Here is a 21,976-nt window from a genome sequence, read left to right as displayed (position 1 = left end):
TATTTAATCAAGTGTGGGAATATTATATTTTAAGATAATGTTTGATTGATTAAATAAGTGTTACAAAAAGTGATTATTTAATCTAGTGGGGGAATGTTATATTATTTAATATAATATAATATTAGATTAAATAATGTGACAAAATGTGATTTGTCACACAAATATGATTTGTCACACCTTGTAACATATTATTGAGAGTCACAAAATTGGACACATGTGTGTGCCCAAATGTGACATATTTTGGAGTTACAAAATCAGTTACGAATTTGTAACTGTAGTGCACCAAATTTTTTTTTTAGATTATTTAAATTTTTGTGATTTATTTTATTTAAATGTTAAGTGTGATGAATTGTTTTATTTAAATGTTGTTTATTTTATTTAGTTGTTGTTTTTTTTATTTGATTGTTTGTTATTTTATTTAACTGTTAGAATTGTTTGGTATAATCTTTTGAATTTAAATTTGTTAATTGTTTGTTTGGTTAATTATTTTTTTAATATGTGAATAATTGTGTAACATGTTTATTTTACTATTAGTGTTACATTTTAAATAAGTGTGACAATTGAGGTAATTATGTGAGTTTTGGTTGAATGCACTAAGGTGCATGGTAGATAGTGATGCACCCTAGTGTTTTAGTGTGTGCAAGTATATGGTAATAGGGTGCACATGTGTGGATGTTCTACACATTTTATAATTGCCATTTATTTGATATTTTTGGGTAGTTTTATTTTAATAAGTAGGAAAATAAATAAATAAAATTCAAAAGGGGCAAGTGCTTGGGCGTGTAGTGTGTGTAGTGTAGTGGGAAAGGGATTGATTTTCCATTTATTTTTCTAAGGCAATAAAATCAAATATTTGAAGAAACTAGCTATTTTAGGATAGGAATGTGATCACCATTTATTCTTTTATATCTATTATCATAAAAGAAAATAATAAGAAATTAAGAGAAAATAAAATGGAAAAAGGAAACTTACCATTTTATGTTGGTGAGGCTTTATTGAGAAAGTTGAATAAAGGGGAAGGGAAAGGAAGAGGAGGGAATTTCTTGTGTGGCTGCCGTGACCTAGAGAGAGAGTGAGAGAGAGAGGGTGGCGTGTTAGAGAGAGAGGGAGAAGAAGAAAGAAAGGAAGAAAGAAGAAGAAGGAGAAGAGGAACCAAGTCTAGAGTATGTTTTTCTTGTATTTTTGTTTGTCTAATCTCTTTTTCTTGATTATATGATATTGACTTTGTTTATTTGTTGTGTGTGATTGAATTCTTTCTCCTCCTCATGGTGGTTTTCAAAAAAAATACCCTAGGCTTGAACAAGGGGTGGTGAAGTTTGGGTGCTGATCATTTTGTATTCTTGATTTTACAATCAAGAGAGGTATCAAATCTATAACCCTAATGATATGATGCTCATGAATTGATGGAGTGTGTTCTTATAATTTTATGCATGGGTTTATGTTGTTGGGTTTGATTTTTATGGTTGTGTAATGAGAATATGTGTAGTGATGATGAATATTTGAAATACATGAAAAGAATAGGTTATTTTTTTTATTGATTGTGTTTCGGTCTAAAGGGATATTCAAAAGCATGATGGTTATTTTATTATGTTTTATGTCAAGGAAAATTTTAGAAACATGATAGGTTGTGGCAAGATCTTGTATGAAGTTATGATGGTTGTGATTTTTGGAATAATTGCATGGTAATAATGTATTGAGAATATATGTAACACAAGATCAATGGTGGTTGTTGTTCATGACTTGTGAATAATTTCTAAGGTGAATGATGAATTATTGTATACTCATGATGTGATTAAAATGGATAAAGAGGTTAGAAGCATGCTAGGGTTTGTGTTGAAATATTGTGCATAATTGAGCATGAATTTTGTGAATATAATGAAAGGAATAAATTTTATGATTTAATGTGTTGCTGATTTTTGTACAAAAATGATGTTGTTCATGATGAGATTAATGTTTTGAGTGCTCAAATAAAGTTTGCAAATGTTTTGATGTTTTAAGAAATTTAATGTGAAGTTTAATTATGCTTTGAAATTATATTGTATGTAAATAATTACCTACAGAATTTTTATTGAAATTTTAGAAAAATATGAGGTTTTTATATTGAATATGATGATTTTTAAAGATAAAATGCTTGCTGGAATTTTTGTAAGAAAATGGGAAGTGTGTTTCACTAAAATAAATTTGATGAGTTTTTGAAACAAAATTATTATCCTAAGTTATGGTAATATTAAAAATGGTATTTTAATATGGTATGAATGCATATTTTGATAAGTTATGATTTTTTTTATTTTGATTGAGAGAAATATTTAGATTCTATTTATTTGTGATTTTTAAAGAAATTAAATAGTGGCTGAAAGTTTGGTTTAAAATGTTTAAAAAATGATTATTTAAATTGTCACATATGGATTTATGTTACATAAAACTAAGTCTTAAATAATTTAAATAAAAATATATTTTTCCCACACTTAATAATATATTTTTCTCACATTGTTTATGTAACACAATTAACCAATGTTAAAATTTGTTTTTTCTAAGGAAACATATTAAACATAGGTATTTTAATTAATTCCAAGCTTTTTGGTTAATTCTTTGTAATTTGAGATTAATAAATGAAATTGTCACATATTTTATTTTTAAGCTAAATCAAATTATTTTATAAAATAAAATAATATTTTGAGAAATTTAATCAAGTTAGAAATTTTAAGAAAAATAAAACATGTTATATGTCTATTAATTTTAAAACAATAAAAGTAAGAAATGTAGAATTATCGTTTTTAAAACGTCGCAATTACGTAATGTTCTCACGTATGCATGTTACATGCAAATCCACTTTTACGTCCAAAATTATGTTTATTATTCAACTATGTGGTTTTTATAAAAAGATCATGCATGTAAAATAGGTAAAATAAGCATTATTCTTTTATGCTTTATGTGTAGTTAAGAATAATTGCATGTCATGTGTAACTATTATTATGTGTGCATGGCCCATGCACACATGAGTTGTATGGGAGGGCAAAATAGTAATTTTATGAACCTAAGAAATGTTGTTTTGATTATGATATAGGCTCGTTGAAAGATTGTGAAAATTTCTTAGCTCGGACCTGAGGTAAGGAAGTTAGATAGATTCTGTGATTTTATGCTATGAATGGTAAGACTGTTGTATGAATGAATTGTTATGAATTATGAATGCCATAATGTGATGATATGTTTATGGATGTTAGACACATCAAACGAGTTACTAAAGATATAGAGACGTAACTCATAGGGCGGACGCGCCGAGGTTATTCAAGGACCAGAGACTCTTGTTTACCTCATAGGGTGACATGGACAACTAGCGAGCCATGCTCATCATGTATGTTGTATGAATATGATTAGGGTGACATGGACAACTAGCGAGCCATGCTCATCATGTATGCTGTATGAATGTGATATGATGATATGTTACGAAAATGTTATAATATGCCATGATGTTTTAGTTGAACGTTAGTGTTTGTATTTGTTGTATCCTTACTTGCTTGTTGTTTGTACTTCCTTACTGGGCTTTTAGCTCACCCCCTTACTTTCCTTCCATGTAGCAAATAGGATTTATTTATGGCACGCATGGTGACGTGAGGAGTTCTATCACCGTGGGGTGTATGGCGTGGGGTAATCCTATGGACGGAAAAACGATCATCTTAGAACGCCATTTAAATTATGTTTTGTTTTAAGAGACTTTCCTAATTATCAGTGGGACTCAGTTATTTAATTATTGTGTTCTTTTGAACTTTGCATAAAAATTTATGTTTTCTTTTAAAACTAATGGCGCCAACTTGCATGGTTTTAAGCAAGTCCCCACTGAGACTTTGATAATGAGTGTTATTCTTTTATAAACTATGTTATGCGAATGTTTTATAAGTATTAGTTTAGGGCGTTCTTTACAGTAACTCCCAAATATTACCCAATAATGTGTATATTATATGTTACACATTTGATATTAGATTTCATAAAGCCATAATGAAATATGGCTGTTGGAGATATGATTTTAACCCCAATAATGTGTTTTGGGAGTTACAAAATCATTTGGGAGGGTTTGGAACCGTTTGGAAAAACAACACATTTTCAAGTGCTGAAACTGGGTTGTGGCCGCAGCCACTGAATGATGGTGGCTGCGGCCTGGGGGACAGAGAGCAGTGGCCACGACCACAGGTGCATTTCAAGCCAATTTTTCAGTTTTTTCCAAATGTGTCGAACGGTTCCAAAAACCCAAATAATTCTCAAATCTCAATTTTAATTCCATATTAATCTAATTAAACATTGGTAACAGCCATGGGGGTTGGTGGAATTTGAAATCCAAAGGGTATCTCAAACTCTATAAATAGGAGCCTAATGTTCACTTGTAAGACACACCATTTTCCATCCACAAAGCACTTGGCTAGAAAATACACCAAAAGGCTTGATAATTCCAGAGAGCTATTTCCTAGAGAGATCCCTTAGTGCTTAGAGAATAGGGGGAAATAAGCTTTTGGACAAAGGTCTTGAACCTTGTTCAAGTTGGTGATCCCCACTACTCTACACTTTGGTTGTGTGAGAGTTTGTTCTTTTTATTGATTTTATTTTCATTCTTTTGATCATGTTGATCTTATTTACTTGTATTATTATTGTTTTGAGTTTGTAATCTTCTTCTTCTACATCTTTCTAGTTACTTGTATTTTGAGCAATTGTGTTGTAATATTTATTTAATCAATTACCTTGTCTATTGTATTTTTTGCATAGAGTTGTATATTCGTTTTTCCATATTTCCATTGAGCAATAATATATATTCTCTAACATTCTTATGTAGACAAACACCATACCAATGATCAATAGGAATTTATCAAGCTTGCAATGTGATGAGGACATCAAGACTAACGACCCAATTCAAGTTCCAGTTGGTCCGGTGACGAGGGCACGAGCTAGGAGATTCAAAGAAGAACTTAACAACTTAGTTCGGAGAATTCTACAACAGGAAGAGGTCGAGTTCACTACTGAGGGTGAACAAAAGCTTGTGTTGCTCATCAAAGTTGATTCAGTTTAGGGGCTTGATTCCTTTAATTATTTGTTTTTAGTTTGAACTATATTTTCATGTTTTATTAGAGTCTTTGTTGGAGTCAAAAGACATGTCATTTTGGGCTTTTGTTTTGGGATTTTTTCATTATGGTTATTTTAGGGTTTTTATTTGTTTAAAAAAAACCCTCTTTGTATTTCGGCTATATTAGGCCTTGTGGACAACTTGGAAGGTAGATTGTTTTTGGTTAATGAAAAATATTGTGAGTTTTCTTCTTGAGTTCTTGAAGAGACTTTTCGAACTTATCAAGGGTTTCCTTGTGGCGTTCAACCTGACTTATCAAACGGATATTCCATCCCCGTTTGTGGCGTCCTTCACCATACCAAGGTTCGTACTTTGCTAAGCATTGGGTCGCGGTTATCCATTCCAATTTCGAGTGTTCTTGGGTTGTTTGTCCAGATTTGGTTCGGGTTTCGTCACATTTGTTGGCGTGGTTTGTATCAGTTGGTACCAGAGCCTAGGTTCATACAATTTGGCCTATCCTTTTCCATGTTTTCCTTTTCGTTCATTGTTCAAATCGTGCAATTGAATTAGGGTTTCTGAAAATTCCCCAATTTTTTTTTCTTTTCGTTTCTTAAATCTTGAATTAGGGTTCTTATTGTGAAAACTGAATTTTCATTGAGTTTCTCTTGTTTTATTGTGAAATCCAAATTTGCTTTGGGTTTCTCTTGTTCTTATTGTGCAATCCGAATTGGCATTGAGTTTTCTCTTGTTCTTATTGTGCAATCTGAATTGGCATTGAGTTTTCTCTTGTTCTTATTGTGCAATCCAAATTGGCATTGAGTTTCTCTTGTGTTTATTGTGAAATCTGAATTGGCAGTGAGTTTCTCTTGTTTTCATTGTGAAAATCCGAATTTGCATTGAGTTTCTCTTGCTCTTTTATGAAATCCGAGTCGTTTTCTTTGCGAATCCAAGTCTGATTTTTTTTTCATGTGTCTTGTACCTGCGTTTGAGAAATCAAGAAAAAAAAAAGAAGAAAGAAAGAAGAAGAAAAAAATCAAGAGGATCCGAACTAAAAAAAAAAAAGAGTCTGGAAGCCTCTCTTAAAATTTTTTGTTCTAATCTTGTTCCATATGTCCTAGAGGTTCTTTTGCCAAATCCTCACGCAAGTGTATAAAAAATCATCAGTTTTGCTATGTTCGTTTGGTTTGTTGTGGTTTGATTTGCTACTAGAATCCTCCATCATATAGTTTGATTAGTTTTGAAAGAGCTTAAAGAAGAATACGAGTGGAAAAAGGCAGAGGTGCAAGCTTATTTGAGGGTAAAATCCATTGAAATTGAGTGAAACATGAGTGGATTTGAGTGAAAATATTGTTCGAGTGAAACACGTGAGGGAGTGTGGTGAGGTCTTTTCTCCATATTGTTCTAACCTTATTTTGCAGATTTCCATCATGGCACAAAATCCAGAGAAAAATGCAAGCAATGAGATTCCACCACCTGAGGTTCTGAATCTACAAATTCAAGCATTAATGGGGGAGATGCGATGGATGATGAGGGCGGAGTGTGAACAATTACATGAGAGGTTGGATAGGGTAGAAGAGGGAACACAATGGAGGGCACGGAGGAATAGGGTGCAACAATGGGATGTTGAAGGTGAAAGGGAGTTTGAAGGGGAATACTTAGATGAAGAGCTTGATAGGATGTCAGAGGGTAACCATAGGAGGTATGGCCGAGATAGAGAAGCTAAGAACTGGGTAGATAATGATTTGGGAAATATCAAGATGAGAATCCCCGCATTTCAAGGGAAGAGTGATCCTGAAGCATACCTTGAGTGGGAAAAGAAGATGGAGTTGGTTTTCGATTGTCACAACTACTCCGAAGTGAAGAAGGTAAAACTTGTTGGAATTGAATTTACTGATTATGCTGTTGTTTGGTGGGATCAGTTGTGCATCAACAGGAGGCGAAATGGAGATCGTCCTATTGAGACTTGGGATGATATGAAGAGGGTGATGAGGCGACGTTTTGTACCAACTCATTACTATCGGGATCTATACCTTAAGTTGCAGGGTCTTCGTAAAGGTTCCAAGAGTGTTGATGAGTATTACAAAGAGATGGAGATGGCTATGATTAGAGCCAATGTGGAAGAAGATCGGGAGGTGACAATGGCAAGGTTTTTGAATGGATTGAACCGAGAGATTGCTAATACAGTTGAGCTACACCATTATGTGGAATTGGAAGATTTGGTGCATATAGCAATGAAAGTTGAGAGGCAGCTCAAGAGGGGTAGTACAAGTTCAAATCCGAGACAAATCCCACAAAATCCAAGTGCAACACCTTGGCGATCGAACTATCCAAAGAAGGAAGAAAACCCTTTCACTCACAAGCCTAAAACCGAGCCAAAACCAGCCACCACAACCACAGCCTCTCAAGGTAAAACAGCCCCTACTTTGTCCCGTTCTAGTGAGATTAAGTGTTTCAAATGTCAGGGGAGAGGACACATAGCTAGCCAATGCCCAAACAAGCGAGTTATGGCAATTCAGGATAATGGGGAGATAGATTCTGAAGAGGAAGATGATCTTGATGACATGCCACCATTGGAGGACGCTTCTATGGGTGGTGAGGAGTTTGGGGCAGAATCTGGTGAGATGCTTGCACTAGTCACACGACGAGCCTTAAATTTGCAAGCAAAAGAAGAGGAAGAAGAGGTGCAGCGGGAGAACATCTTTCACACTCGTTGTCATGTGAAAGACAAGGTATGTAGTGTTATTATTAATGGTGGTAGTTGCAATAACGTTGCTAGTTCTTCCATGGTTGAGAAGCTGGGGCTCACAACACTTAGACATCCTCATCCATACAAGTTGCAATGGTTGAATGATAGTGGTGAAGTAAGGGTTACAAAGCAGGTTGTTGTATAATTTCGAATTGGCAAGTACGAGAATGAAGTATTGTGCGATGTGGTTCCAATGCATGTTGGACATCTCCTTCTAGGAAGACCTTGGCAATTTGATCGGCGGGTGCAACACGATGGCTTCACCAACAAGTACTCATTCACGTTCCGTCAACGGAAAATCACTCTAGCTCCATTGACACCAAAACAAGTATATGAAGATCAAGTGAGGTTGCAAAAATTGAGTGAGCAAAAGAAAGAGAAAGAGAGTGAAAAGATGAATGAAAGTGAGGGCAAAGAGAGACAAACAGAGAGCAAGGTTGAATCAAGTGAGAGAGAAAAGAGAGAGAAGAGTTCAGCCAAAGAAGGAAAATCAGAGAGAAAACAAAGAATTTTTTTGCAAAAACAAGTGAGGTTAAGCGAGCATTGCTTGCAAAATGACCGATGATTGCACTCATGTACAAGGAGGCTCTTTTAAACACTAACCAACTTGATTCTTCGCTGCCTAGTGTTGTTGTTTCTATTTGGCAGGAGTTCGAGGATGTGTTTCCCGAGGAGGTACCATATGGCTTACCACCTATCCGAGGGATTGAACACCAAATTGATTTTGTTCCCGGTGCTTCTATCCCAAACCGACCAGCATACAGGAGCAATCCGGAGGAGACGAAGGAACTTCAAAGGCAAGTTGAAGAATTGGTGGTGAAAGGGCATGTGAGAGAAAGCATGAGTCCATGTGTTGTTCCAGTGATTCTAGTTCCCAAGAAGGATGGGACATGGAGAATGTGTGTTGACTGCCGAGCCATCAACAACATAACAGTAAAATATCGACACCCCATTCCTCGTTTAGATGATATGTTGGATGAGTTGCATGGTTCTTGTGTATTTTCTAAGATTGATCTTAAGAGTGGATATCATCAAATACGAATGAAAGAAGGTGATGAATGGAAGACCGCATTTAAAACTAAACATGAATTGTATGAGTGGTTAGTCATGCCTTTTGGATTAACTAATGCACCTAGCACTTTCATGCGCTTGATGAATCATGTTTTGCGTGCTTTCATTGGAAAATTTGTTGTTGTGTATTTTGATGATATTCTTATTTATAGCAAGAGTTTGCATGATCATGCCTCACATTTGCATTCGGTTTTGGATGTGCTTAGGAAAGAGAAATCATATGCTAACCTCAAGAAATGTACTTTCTGCACCGATAAGCTTGTTTTCCTAGGTTTTGTTGTGAGTGCTACAGGTATTGAGGTTGATGAAGAGAAGATCAAAGCCATCCAAGAGTGGCCGACCCCCTCCAGTGTAAGTAATATTAGAAGTTTTCATGGACTTGCTAGCTTTTATAGGAGGTTTGTAAATGATTTTAGCACCATCGCCGCACCACTTACCGAAGTTATCAAGAAGAACATTACATTCAAATAGGGTGATGCACAAGAGGAGGCATTTCAGCTTATTAAACACAAGCTTACTCACGCTCCTTTACTTGCTTTGCCTAACTTTTCTAACACATTTGAAGTTGAATGTGATGCTTCTGGTACAGGTATTGGCGATGTTCTTATGCAGGATGGGAGACCACTTGCGTACTTTAGCGAGAAACTAAGTGGGGTTGCACTTAACTACCCCACTTATGACAAAGAGTTGTACGCATTGGTTAGAGCTTTAGAGACATGGCAACACTATTTGTGGCCGAAGGAGTATGTGATTCGTACGGATCATGAATCTTTGAAACATTTGAAAGGACAACATAAGCTGAACAAGAGACATGCACGATGGGTTGAGTTCATTGAGACGTTTCCTTGTGTCATTCGGTATAAACAAGGTAAGGAGAATGTGGTTGTTGATGCACTTTCATGCAAGTATGCCTTAATCTCTACTCTTGATGCTAAATTACTTGGTTTTGAGCACATTAAGGAACTTTATCATGTTGACCATGACTTTGGGGAGATTTATGGTGCTTGTGAAAAATCTGCTGAGGGAAAATTTTATAGGCATGAGGGTTTCTTGTTTAGGGAGCATTGGTTGTGTGTACCTAATTGTTCTTTGAGGGATTTGTTAGTTCGGGAGTCCCACGGTGGAGGGTTGATGGGACATTTTGGAGTCGCTAAGACTCTTGCTATGTTACAGGAGCACTTCTATTGGCCACACATGAAACGAGATGTTGAGCGAATTTGTGGTAGGTGTGTCACTTGTAGACAGGCTAAATCGAGAGTCCAGCCAAATGGTCTTTACACGCCACTACCTATTCCTAGTTCACCCTGGGTTGATATTTCGATGGATTTTGTTTTGGGTTTACCTAGGAGTAAGCGTGGGAGGATTCAATCTTTGTGGTTGTAGACCGGTTTTCTAAGATGGCTCACTTTATACCTTGTCATAAAACTGATGATGCTTCTAATGTTGCAGATTTGTTCTTTAGGGAGATTGTGAGATTACATGGTATGCCTAGGACAATTGTTTCAGATCGGGATGCTAAGTTCTTGAGTTACTTTTGGAAGACGTTGTGGGGTAAACTTGGAACGAAACTGTTGTTTTCTACTACTTGTCATCCTCAAACTGATGGTCAAACATAAGTAGTTAATAGAACTTTATCCACTTTGTTGAGGGCTATCATTAGTAAGAACATTAAGACTTGGGAGGATTTTTTACCACATGTTGAGTTTGCTTATAATCGTTCCATGCATTCTTCTACTAAGTTTTCACCGTTTGAAATTGTTTATGGTTTTAACCCTTTAACTCCTTTGGATTTATCACCATTACCTGTTTCTGAGCATGTGAATTTAGATGGCAAGAAGAAGGCAGAATTTGTGAAGCAATTCCATGAGAGGGCACGCCTCAACATAGAGAGGAGGACAGAGCAATACATCAAGCAAGCTAATAAGGGACGTCACAAGCAGGTTTTTGAGCCCGGTGATTGGGTGTGGTTGCACATGAGGAAAGAAACATTTCCAGCACAAAGACGTTCCAAATTGCTACCTCGAGGAGATGGTCCGTTTCAAATGCTAGAATGAATCAATGACAATGCCTACCGACTAGATTTACTAGGTGAGTACAATGTTAGTGCTACTTTCAATGTTACTGATCTGAGTCCTTTTGATGTAGGTGACGATTTGAGGACAAATCCTTCTCAAGAGGGGGGAATGATGAGGACATCAAGACTAACGACCCAATTCAAGTTCCAGTTGGTCCGGTGACGAGGGCGCGAGCTTGGAGATTCAAAGAAGAACTTAACAACTTAGTTCGGAGAATTCTACAATAGGAAGATGTCGAGTTCACTACTGAGGGTGAACAAAATTTTGTCTTGCTCATCAAAGTTTGATTCAGTTTAGGAGCTTGATTCCTTTAATTATTTGTTTTTAGTTTGAACTATATTTTCATGTTTTATTAGAGTCTTTGTTGGAGTCAAAAGACATGTCATTTTGGGCTTTTGTTTTGGGCTTTTTCATTATGGTTATTTTAGGGTTTTTATTTCTCTAAAAAAACCCTCTTTGTATTTTCGGCTATATTAGGCCTTGTGGACAACTTGGAAGGCAGATTGTGTTTTGGTTAATGAAAAATATTGTGAGTTTTCTTCTTGAGTTCTTGAAGAGACTTTTCGAACTTATCAAGGGTTTCCTTGTGGCATTCAACCTGACTTATCAAACGGATATTCCATCCCCGTTTGTGGCGTCCTTCACCATACCAAGGTTCGTACTTTGCTAAGCATTGGGTCGCGGTTATCCATTCCAATTTCGAGTGTTCTTGGGTTGTTTGTCCAGATTTGGTTCGGGTTTCGTCACATTTGTTGGCGTGGTTCGTATCACAATGATAGGCTAGGATAAAGGTAGGATAAGAGAGATTAATTTTGTCGCAAACCACCTTAAGCACCTCAATGTTTCTAAGACCTCATCAATGCACGCATTTATTTCCCCAAAGAACACCCCTCAACAAAAATATAACTCTTGCCACTAGTCTTTATTACTAACAAACAAAGACAAAAACTAAAATGAACTTTTTTTTATTGAGTTACGCCCCCAAACTTATTTACAAACATATGATCGCGAAAATATATATACGCAAGTGCACGTAATCGATTCTAGTAATATAGATGATAAATATAGTATCGTTCCCACAAAGACTATTTTCCAATTACCACTAATTGTTCTTTTAATTTCTATTTGCCAACCAAAGTTTAGATGTATTAATTTAATTTTAAAATTATAAATAACTAAAAACAAGAATCACTAATTACAAGATGAAAATCACTATTAAAAAGACCTAGGGTGTTAATTTCATCAACTTTTCATTCTACTAATTTTATTAATCAGTTCTAAAATTATTTCATTCTATTCTAATAGCATGTTAACATAAATCAATTCCTATTCTTTTTCAAGATATAAGATCTCATCCTATATGCAAGTTCTCTATATCTCTGTGATAAATTTAAACATATAGCAGACATTAAGCATGAAAACCTAATTACTACACAAGCCATACAAGTACTTTCGTCTAATATGTAACCTATGTCTATATAATGATAGCATATTCAATTCTCATCTTTCAAATTTTGAATAAAAATCATAAATGAAGCAAATATCGATCAATTATTTACTAGCATTAAACACACATTATATAGATTAGAAAAGAGAAGAAAAATCAATAGAACATCATAATTAAATTAGATAGAAATCCAAGTGAATACATTAAACCCTAGAATAAATTGTTTAGTTCATATCGGACATGACTAAATCAACAAAATAATAATTTAAAAACATAAGATTCACAAACTTAAAGAAGAAAGAAAAATATAAAAATTGCAGAACGTGTCTAAGAATCAAAACTAGTCTCTAAAAACGTAATTAAAAGCTGACCTAATGACCTAATTAAACCCTAAATACGAATTTATAGTAAAAAAATTACATAAGCTGTGTTTTTCGTATGCAGGCCATGACTTGGCCTTCTTTGTGTTGCGACCCATGTCAATTTTTGAAGCATTCTGAATTTGCACAAGTCTTCAGGCACCGCGACTCAAGCATATCAAGTCGCAGCCATTGTCCAGGATTTCCCTTTGCTTAGCCTCTGACTTTGCCTTGTGTCGCGACTTATAAGGTCAAGTCGCAACACTAATTGCCTCTAGTAGCCATATGTTTCTGACTTGCCTAGAGTCATGACTTATAAGCTCAAGTCACGGCTCTAGTTTTATTTTTTCTCAAATTAGGTCTTTCAACTCGTCTCTTCATCAAAACCCAACTTTTAATCGTCCTTAGCATTATTTTGAGTCCAACAACCACAAAGAACATCATTTTTCCACCATTTTCTCTTTTTTTTACATTTTTCTCATGATTCACCGCACCAACTTACAACAAAGACAAACAAAAGCATAATCTTTTCTTGACAAACAAACACATAAATACTCAAGATTACCACAAAAATACGTTCTAAAATGAAGTTATCAACATACTTGATTACTTTTTTCTTTTTCTTTTCTTGACTTTTCTTTGATTTTTTTTAACTTTCCTTTGATGCAAGGGAGTGCACTCTTTAATTTATCTTTTCTAGTTTTTTTTGGAGTCTTTATTAATCTTTTAGAATGAATATAAACAATTAGATGGCAAGAGAAATGAGAATACACTCTCCCCCAAACTTAAAATCAACATTGTCCCCAATGGTTAAAACAAGCAAAAGAAGAAAATGAAGAATCACCCCCAAATGCCTCTCTCACACTCAACTCCTTGCAACCCCCAAAATGCAACAACAAATCAATCCTATCAAGATCAAGGTGCTAAAGTGGGTAAGGTGGAAGGAGGTTATTATATCTAGCTAGGCGAATGAGTGGCTAAGAAAAAAAGTGTCTATTAAGCTCAACGGGGTGACTAGGGATAAAAATGATAAACGGTAGACTTTAAAAGGCTTAAACGGTCCAAAGATGGCCTAAATCATGTCATGGGTGTGGTGATGCCTACGATTTCGTCTCAAAAAAATTCACTAAGCAATTCAAGAAACTTAAGCTCTCACTTTATAGGGTCTCAAAATGTTTAATCAAGCTATGCACACACTAAAAATAAAAATACTCTTATCCATCAATTGCTAGCAACATTTGCTAGCATCATTTATACCCAAAGAATTTAGCTTAAAAACTCAAGCAAGAATGACAATCTGCTTCAACTTAGAATTGTTATATTTTTGTAGATTTTCAAGAATGTCATCGAGCCCCCTAGTGAACACTAACAAAGACATAATATCCTCGAAAGAACGACAACACAAAAATGCAAAGACAACCAAAAACAAGACCAATACATGAACAAGACACTAAAAAAACAAGATTACAGCCACAGAACAACAAAAACAACGAATTAAAGAAATAAAAATGAGCTGAGATTTGAACACTCCCCCCACCTATCCTTCGGGATTGTCATTAGAAAAGATAGGGACGATTTAGATGCCAAGAGCTGCTTCTCTGTTTGTGGCGGATATACGGGAGTGGTGAGTTCTTGACATAGTGGCTGCCATTGGGGGCTCAAAATTGAGGCAATAATAGCTATGGGTTCACAAAGGTTAGAACACCCTCCACATAACAACAATAGTAATCCATCAATAGAACCACCTGTTCAACAATTATCCATGCATTCCAAAAGTACAAATCCACAACACAGAACAAAGTTCCCAAAAACATTCAACTGGAAATTAAGCGACAAACACAGCCCAAGAATTAAAGAAAAAGTGACCCTTAAATTAACCCATACTCAACAATTGTGGCAAGGAACGTGATCCCCCCTGAGATGCAGAGAAACAAGAAAGATTGGACATAAGATGACCTCTCGGCTCAAGAAATCAAGCAGCAAGCTACGGAGAATGGAGGAGGGGCGACGCTGGGTTCGTGTTTTGGGTAGAGACGCCTGGCGCTCGGTATTGTTGGGGACAGTCATAGATCTAGTGTGGAGTACGACGGGATCAGAGATCTCGCGAGGTGGGATCTGTAGGATCGGGGCAGGCGATTTGGAGTTGTGGTGGTCAGAGTTGAAGTTTCGTGGGAGGAAAAGCTTCGAGCCTGGGTTGTCGGACAGAGATGCAGGGGGCTAGAGAGATTTCTGTGCTGATCTAGGTTCGTGAACAGGTTCGGGTTGCTGGGCATTGGCGAACACGGAGCTGGGTTTGGTGCTAGTTTTGCAGGCGGTGGGGCTTAGAGTGGGGAAATGGTGAAGGATGAAGAAGATGAACATGGTAGGGAGAGAAAGAGGGAATCAGGCTAGGCAATTGGTGTTCCCTTTTTTCTGTATTATTTCTTTTTTATTTCAGAAATAACTTGCGAGCCTATGCTTGAATTCTGCGATGCATCATTGAGTGTTTTTATTTTATGAAGGAAATTTTGCTGCAGTAGGCGGAACTCTTCATTTTTCAAAAATTGCACACATTTTGCTGATCGTTTTGCTTCAGCAAAATTTCCTCAAAACCATCAAACTCCCAAATCACTCTCAAAATACCACTTTCTTGTCTTTTAACACCCGAAACACAAAAACAAACATAAAACCATTCCAAAAAATATTACAATAAAATGAAATTCACATAACAAAAATCAAAATGAAAATAACTAAAAATACTAATATATTTTTTCCACTTTTTTTCTTTTAAAATTGATTTTTTCCTATTTTTTAAACATATATTTTTAATGCATTTTTATTCTTTCTTTCTTTGAGTTGTTTTTCAAATGAATCCTCCAAAAACCATAACAACCCAAACTTCACTTTTTTTTTTCTAAGGATCTTTCAAGGAAACTGAGGTTTGGTATTGTTCAACCCCGCTTCCCCCAAACTTTGCTCATTTCCTTGTTACCTTAAATGCTCTCCCCAAATGCTCATCATATAATTCCACCACACCATTGGGAAACACATTGCTCACTAAGAACCCACAATCACACCTTGATTTCACTAGAGAGTTTGAGAAAAACACTATTTTCCCAACTTCCAACATTTGTGATTGAGTTTTTCCTCTATGCTTCTTTTTCTTCTTATTTTTCTTCGGTAGCTTTTTAGGTGGAATGGTTATTTTTCTTTGCTTTTCCATGGCACCACCTTTCTCAATTTCTTCAAAAGGGACCTTTTTCCTCACTCTCTTGTTATGCTTTTCATGCATCTTTTCAATCAACTTGAAGTTGGAAGCACTTATGGCTAAGCAAGCTTCAACTTAGGATTAAAAACCTTGAATGTGACTTGTTCGTCTTGAGCTCGAATGGTGAGCTCTCCTTTTTCAGCATCTATCAACGTCCTCCCTGTAGCAAGGAATGGTCTCCCCAAAATGAACGGTACATCTTGATCTTCTTCATAGTCAAGAATAATAAAATCCACTAGAAAAATGAACTTGTCAACTTTTGCTAGGACGTCTTCAATCTTTCTCTCCGAATGGACCATAGAACGGTTAGCTAATTGCAAAGTGAGTGTAGTTTCCCTTGCTTCTCCAATTCCCAACTTCTTAAAAATGGACATGGGCATCAAATTAATGCTAGCCTCAAAATCACAAAGAGCTTTACCAACTTCTTTTCCCCCAATATAAATTGGAATTGTAAAATTGCCTAAATTCTTCAACTTGGGATGGATTTTATTCTTCAAAATAGCACTACAACCTTCAGTCAAAGAAACTGTTTCAAATTCTCCAAGCTTCCTCTTCTTTGTCAAGATATCCTTCAAGAACTTCACATAGTTAGGCACTTGTTCCAAAGCTTCCACCAGAGGCATGTTGATGTGGAGTTGCTTCAAAACATCCAATTTTTTTTCGAAATTGGCTATCTTGCTACTGCTTTTAAAATCGTTGGGGAAATGGTGGAGGTGGCTTGCTAATTAGCTTCTCTGATGCATTTTGCGGAGGGATTGCTGCAACATTTTCTTCAGGATCAGATTCCAACTCTTTCTTGAAGTGGGATCACTTTTGCTCTTAGATTTCTCCTCATTTAACTCCATATTTTTACCACTCCTCAAGGTGATCACCTTGCATTTCTCTTTACCATCTCTCCTTGGATTTTCAGTATCGCTAGGCAAGGTGCCTAGTGGTCTATTCCTCAACTCACTAGCTAGCTGCCCCATTTGAATCTCTAGGTTCCTCAAAGACACTGCTTGAATTTGAATTACTGCATCATTATTGGCCATATACTCTTTCATCAAATTCTCCAAAGATCTTGTTTGAGAAACTTGTGGAGGAGGAGGTTGAGCTCTTGCTTGTTGAGAAAAACCTGGTGGATATGTAGGCTTGTTTGGTATGGTTGCACCACTTGAACTAGCCCCTTGACCTCCCCAAGAAAAATTTGGATGATCCCTCCAACCCGGATTGTAAGAGTTTTAATATGGATTGTTGCGGTTATCATTTTGATTCCCCATGTAACAAACCGAAGCGGGATTAGAAGGACAACTATCAAATGTGTGCCCTCCTCCACAATAAACCCAAGAAACATTTGCTACTTGGCCCATAGGAGCTGGTTGCAAGTTACCCCCCACACTCATGTTCTTCAAAATGTTGGTCATAGATGAAACCTGAGTGGTCAAGGCATCTACTTCATGCATACCCACTACTTTCCTTCCCATTGGGGCTCTAGCATTAGACCATTGGTAATTGTTGTTGGAAATACGATCCAAAATCTCATATGCTTCATTGTAGGACTTAGAGAGAATAGCCTCATTTGTTGAAGATCTATTACCTTGTGTGTGGAAGCATTTAGACCATTATAGAAAGTTTCCATTTGAATACAATGGGGAATGCCATGATGTTGACACTTCCTCAATAACTCTTTCAACCTTTCCCAAGCGTCATATACCGACTCATCCTCCAACTGTTGAGAAGAAATAATCTCATTCTAAAACTTAGCATTTTTCGTTGAAGGAAAGTACTTCATCAAAAACTTCTCCGCTAACTCATTCCATGTAGTCACTGAGCCGGAAGGAAGTGTATTGAACCAAGCTCTAGCTCTGTCCCTTGGTGAAAAAGGAAACAACTTCAACCTCAAGGCTTCTTCAGTAACGCCTTGCAACTTGAATGAATGGATCACCTCCAAAAATGAACGAAGATGGAGATGAGGATCTTCCGTAGGCAGCCCACTAAATTGACCCACTGTTTGCAACATTTGGAACATCCCGGGCTTCAACTCAAATTGAGCAGCTTGAATTTCGGGCCTAACAATACCATGATTCAACTCATTAAACATTGGGGCAGCATACTCCCTTATGGCCCTTTATCTATCATCGGCCATAACAATTGCATTAGCGGCATTCAAAGCATTGGCTGCTTCATTAACAACTCTCACAGCCGCATCAAGCATGGTTTGAGCTCTAATTTCTAGAACCCCTTCACCTTCTTGAGCCCCTTCAGCAATAGGGGCTAGCTCAAATCTTGATGCTCGTTCATGCAACAAAATTAATCTAGCAAAGCACAAGATCAAGCAAACAAGATTAGTGTAAACTAAGAAAAACAAATTGCAAAGTAATTAATAATACGCAAAATTTTAATTTCAATCCCTGGCAACATCGCAAAAAACTTGTTGTGATTTAATTGGATAAAAAATGTGCAAGTGTACATAGTCACAAAACAAGTAATAAAGTGATAAGTATACAAGATCGCTCTACAGGGACGGTAAAGTAAAACTAAATGCATTAATTAATTACCGAACAATTACACAAGAGTAACCAAATTAAATTGTTTTGATTTTTGTAAGCTAACACTACTTGGAATCAATTAAAAATGCTCAAAAATAAACTGCAATGCTAATATGAAAGTGAGATAAAATCGATTGGTTAAAATAGACTTGAATTAATAAATCCCTCTATGTCAGTTGACCTGTATGTTTTGTTTCAACAAAATCTCAACAAATTACCCAAAGTTAACAAGAATTCAAAACAAGTTCATGAAGCTTTTCCAAGACCCATGATATTAATTCTTCCACCTAATTTAACATATTCCTATGTCAATCAAGTTAATGAACCTAGAATTAAGCATCAATTCATAGTTGTTACACAAGGCAAATAACACATTCCTATGCTATTCATAAACATAATCTAGTATGATTATCCACTTGTGTCATTCAAATCTATCCATTATAGTCAAACTTTTCAGCACAAATATAACTCAACATCTTTCCATTGATGGCCAAACAACAATAATAATTCATCATTAAGCACATTTGAATGAACAATGGGTAAATTACTAAAATCAAGTGCTAGAAATTTAGAATTAAGACATAGAGTTCATTAATAATCCAAGCCTCACAGGATCTAGTTCATAGCTAAAACAATAAACACAAAACAAAATTAAATCTATCCATGAGAGTTTAAACACCAAATAGAAATAGGAAATAGGAAAGAAATGAGAAAGGAGAAGAAATAGCCCAAAAGATGATGATGGAAACAAGCTTATCTTCTTTCCTCTTCTTCTTTCTTCTCTTTCCTTCTTTGTACTGCAGAAAACTCTTGTACTTGGTGGTTCTCTCTCTAGAATAATGCTTGAATTGGGTAATGGAGATTGTCATTTTCTCTATTTTTCAGCTAGGGTACAAAACCTTATTTTCTCTCTTCCAAAAATTCCCTCCAAAGACTCAACATGTGAGATACTCCCCATTTTCTCTAGAATCTTCCTTCTAAAATGCAGCTAATACTCTTATTTGTGTCACCTCACCACCCTTTGACAAGTCAATTAATGAAATGTCACTTGTCTTTCCCTTATATGCTGAATTTTCCTCTTTGATTCCTGCTGAAAATACTCTAGCAAAACTTCTTCTACTCCAACAAACCTAATATTTCAACACACAATAAACAAATAAGAGCCCTTCAACTTTTCATTATTTTCTTTGGATAATTTCATATCGAAATTCCTTAATTGCTACTTTCAGCTCTAAAATACCAAAAAGGACTCAAGAACACAAAAAGCAAAATAATTACCTAAAAATAACAAAATACACAAACATCACTCAACCTAATTATAAAATTATAAGCTCAAAAGTATGAAAAATAACTCTTTATTCAAAAGTTATCATTTACAAAAATGTAAAACTCTATTATATATTTATAAATGTTGTTTAAAATTTTTTTGTACGAATCTCAAACACATTTTTACGAATCTGTAACAACGGTTAACAAAAAAAAAAATTGTATTTTACTGCCACTTCGTATTTACACTTTTTCCCCTCCATGTTTTTCATAAAAAATTCATATTTTTGTAGGCTACTGTATTTTTCATATATTTTTTTAATGTTAATGTATTTTTGTGAATTTCCCATATTTGTTTGCCTAAACTATATTGACTATTGGGCCCATATTTCCTTTAAATAAAGAAAAGAAGCATTTAATTTATCCAAAGCCCAAATTTTCTTAGGGTTTCCTATTGTATGTTAATGTAATAACCAATGTTATTATCTTTCTTAGAAGCTCGTTAAATATGACATTAGATTTTTTTTATGTTATAGTTTATACTTGAGTGGTGGAGTTAGAAATATTTCTTTAGAATATTTTATGATAAGATATGATTTTATGACTTAGTAAATAAATTATAATTATTATGATCAAGTATTTATGGAGGTTATTTATTTTATGGAAATTAGAAGCTTATAATTAAATTAGTATATATAGTTTTCTATAAGAAAAAAAGAAATTTATAAAATATATACACATGTTATTTTGGTTATAGATGTTGTGTACATGTGGCATGAATTTAAGTCCCAATTACTTGAATTACTAGAGCTTGGCCAAAATACACTTAAGGAATAGCTATTTGGAATTTTAAAAACATGGTTTAATAGGTGGCATGAAAAACTTATTTTAAGGAATAAAGTCGACTTGGTTGAGGACATAGCAAGGTGGCGTGTGGAGCTTAGAAATAGGAAAGGTTGGACTTGTTTGAACTTAAGGGGCTAGGTGTCAAGAAGAACTAGTAAGGTGGAGACTAAAACACTAAGCTTAAGGAGTCAAGAATTAAGTAGTGAAAGAAGTGGGTTAATTACACTTAAAATGACTAAGATTTGAATTTGAATGGATAGTCATAGGCGTGGAGATTAAACAGGAAGCAAGACTTGGACCTTGAATCAATTTTGAAACAAATGGAAGTTATGTGGCATTTGGAGAGATGTTATAGCAAGTTGAATAGGTACACCAAGGGCTGGCTGAAACTTCTTTGGGAAGGGAAGTTTAAAATTTTAAAGTTTGGTTGAAGAAGAGTGGAGAGGTTTAAGGAAGAAAGTTGGGGTTTAGAGCCTATAAATAGAGTCATTTACCTTTTCATTTTTCACACACAAATAAGCTCCAAGTACTCTTCATTTTTTAAATTTGCTCTCTCCAAAGTTTCATCTTATTGCTCAATATTTTCCCATATAGTCGAAATCTTCATAGCACTAGTAGTGTTCAAGTTCAACTTCTTTTATTTTCTTATAAGCCTCAAACATCATTACTACTATAAATCCCCCACATAGCTGAAACATACATAGCCCAAAAATCATTAGCCTATAGCCAAAAATACCAGAAGTTATCAAGATCAAACTCTATTTGTGTTAATGATAGACATTGTTTGTGGAGGCTCGAGATTTTGGAAATTGTGATATCTTGTTCTAAGGTGAAGGTATGAATTCTATGAGGTTTAGATTTTGGAAATTCCATTATTATTATAGATTCTAATTTAGTCTTTAAATTTTATGTATAAGGTTTGGACAAGATCCAGTAACACTTACAAGCAATCTCTCTTTTCTCTTCTCCACACTCAAGGTAAGGAAAATTAGATAAGATGTTGTGACCCTTGTTTTGGTCAACTGACACGGAGTCAAATTCTTGATGTGATAGAAGGTATTGAAATAGATCTAATGGAAAGAACAGTAAACGACACAACAAATTATAGTGGTTCAACCCCACGAATTGGTAATGACCTACGTCCACTTAAGCTCTTATTGATATTGATTCTCAAAGGAGTGATCAAAGAACTAGGGTTCTCTGAGTTTCACAAGCCTTAGAGGGATAAACAATACAATCGAAAGATAATAGCTATAATTCTCTTGTAAAGCATAAACTCAGAATTAGCAAAAAGGTAAAAGTCCCTCCCTTGAGCCATTTCTTCTCTATTTATAGGCTCAAGGA

At 35.4% G+C, this 21,976-nt stretch overlaps 1 protein-coding gene across 1 annotated transcript; it reads right to left on the bottom strand.

Moving 5' to 3' along the window:
- Window positions 1-16,051: 16,051 nt before the first annotated feature.
- LOC133785208 (uncharacterized) lies at window positions 16,052-16,615 on the bottom strand. The gene is made up of 2 exons (XM_062224460.1): window positions 16,415-16,615; window positions 16,052-16,351 (listed from the first exon to the last, which is right to left on the bottom strand). The coding sequence occupies exons 1-2, from the start codon at window positions 16,613-16,615 to the stop codon at window positions 16,052-16,054; spliced, it is 501 nt and encodes a 166-aa protein (XP_062080444.1).
- Between the last annotated feature and the right edge of the window lie 5,361 nt (window positions 16,616-21,976).

This window comes from Humulus lupulus, chromosome 6 (assembly GCF_963169125.1).
Source record: "Humulus lupulus chromosome 6, drHumLupu1.1, whole genome shotgun sequence".
NCBI classification, from domain to species: domain Eukaryota; kingdom Viridiplantae; phylum Streptophyta; class Magnoliopsida; order Rosales; family Cannabaceae; genus Humulus; species Humulus lupulus.
Note: the sequence above shows the minus strand (reverse complement) of the source record. Positions and strands in the feature narration are given on the sequence as shown.

Excerpts from the sequence above, each read along its gene's own strand:
- LOC133785208 (XM_062224460.1), bottom strand. The coding sequence starts at position 16,615 with ATGCCTCTGGTGGAAGCTTTGGAACAAGTGCCTAACTATGTGAAGTTC. Across the intron at positions 16,352-16,414 it reads TTTATATTGGGGGAAAAGAA|AAGTTGGGAATTGGAGAAGC; the intron begins GTTGGTAAAGCT and ends TCCATTTTTAAG.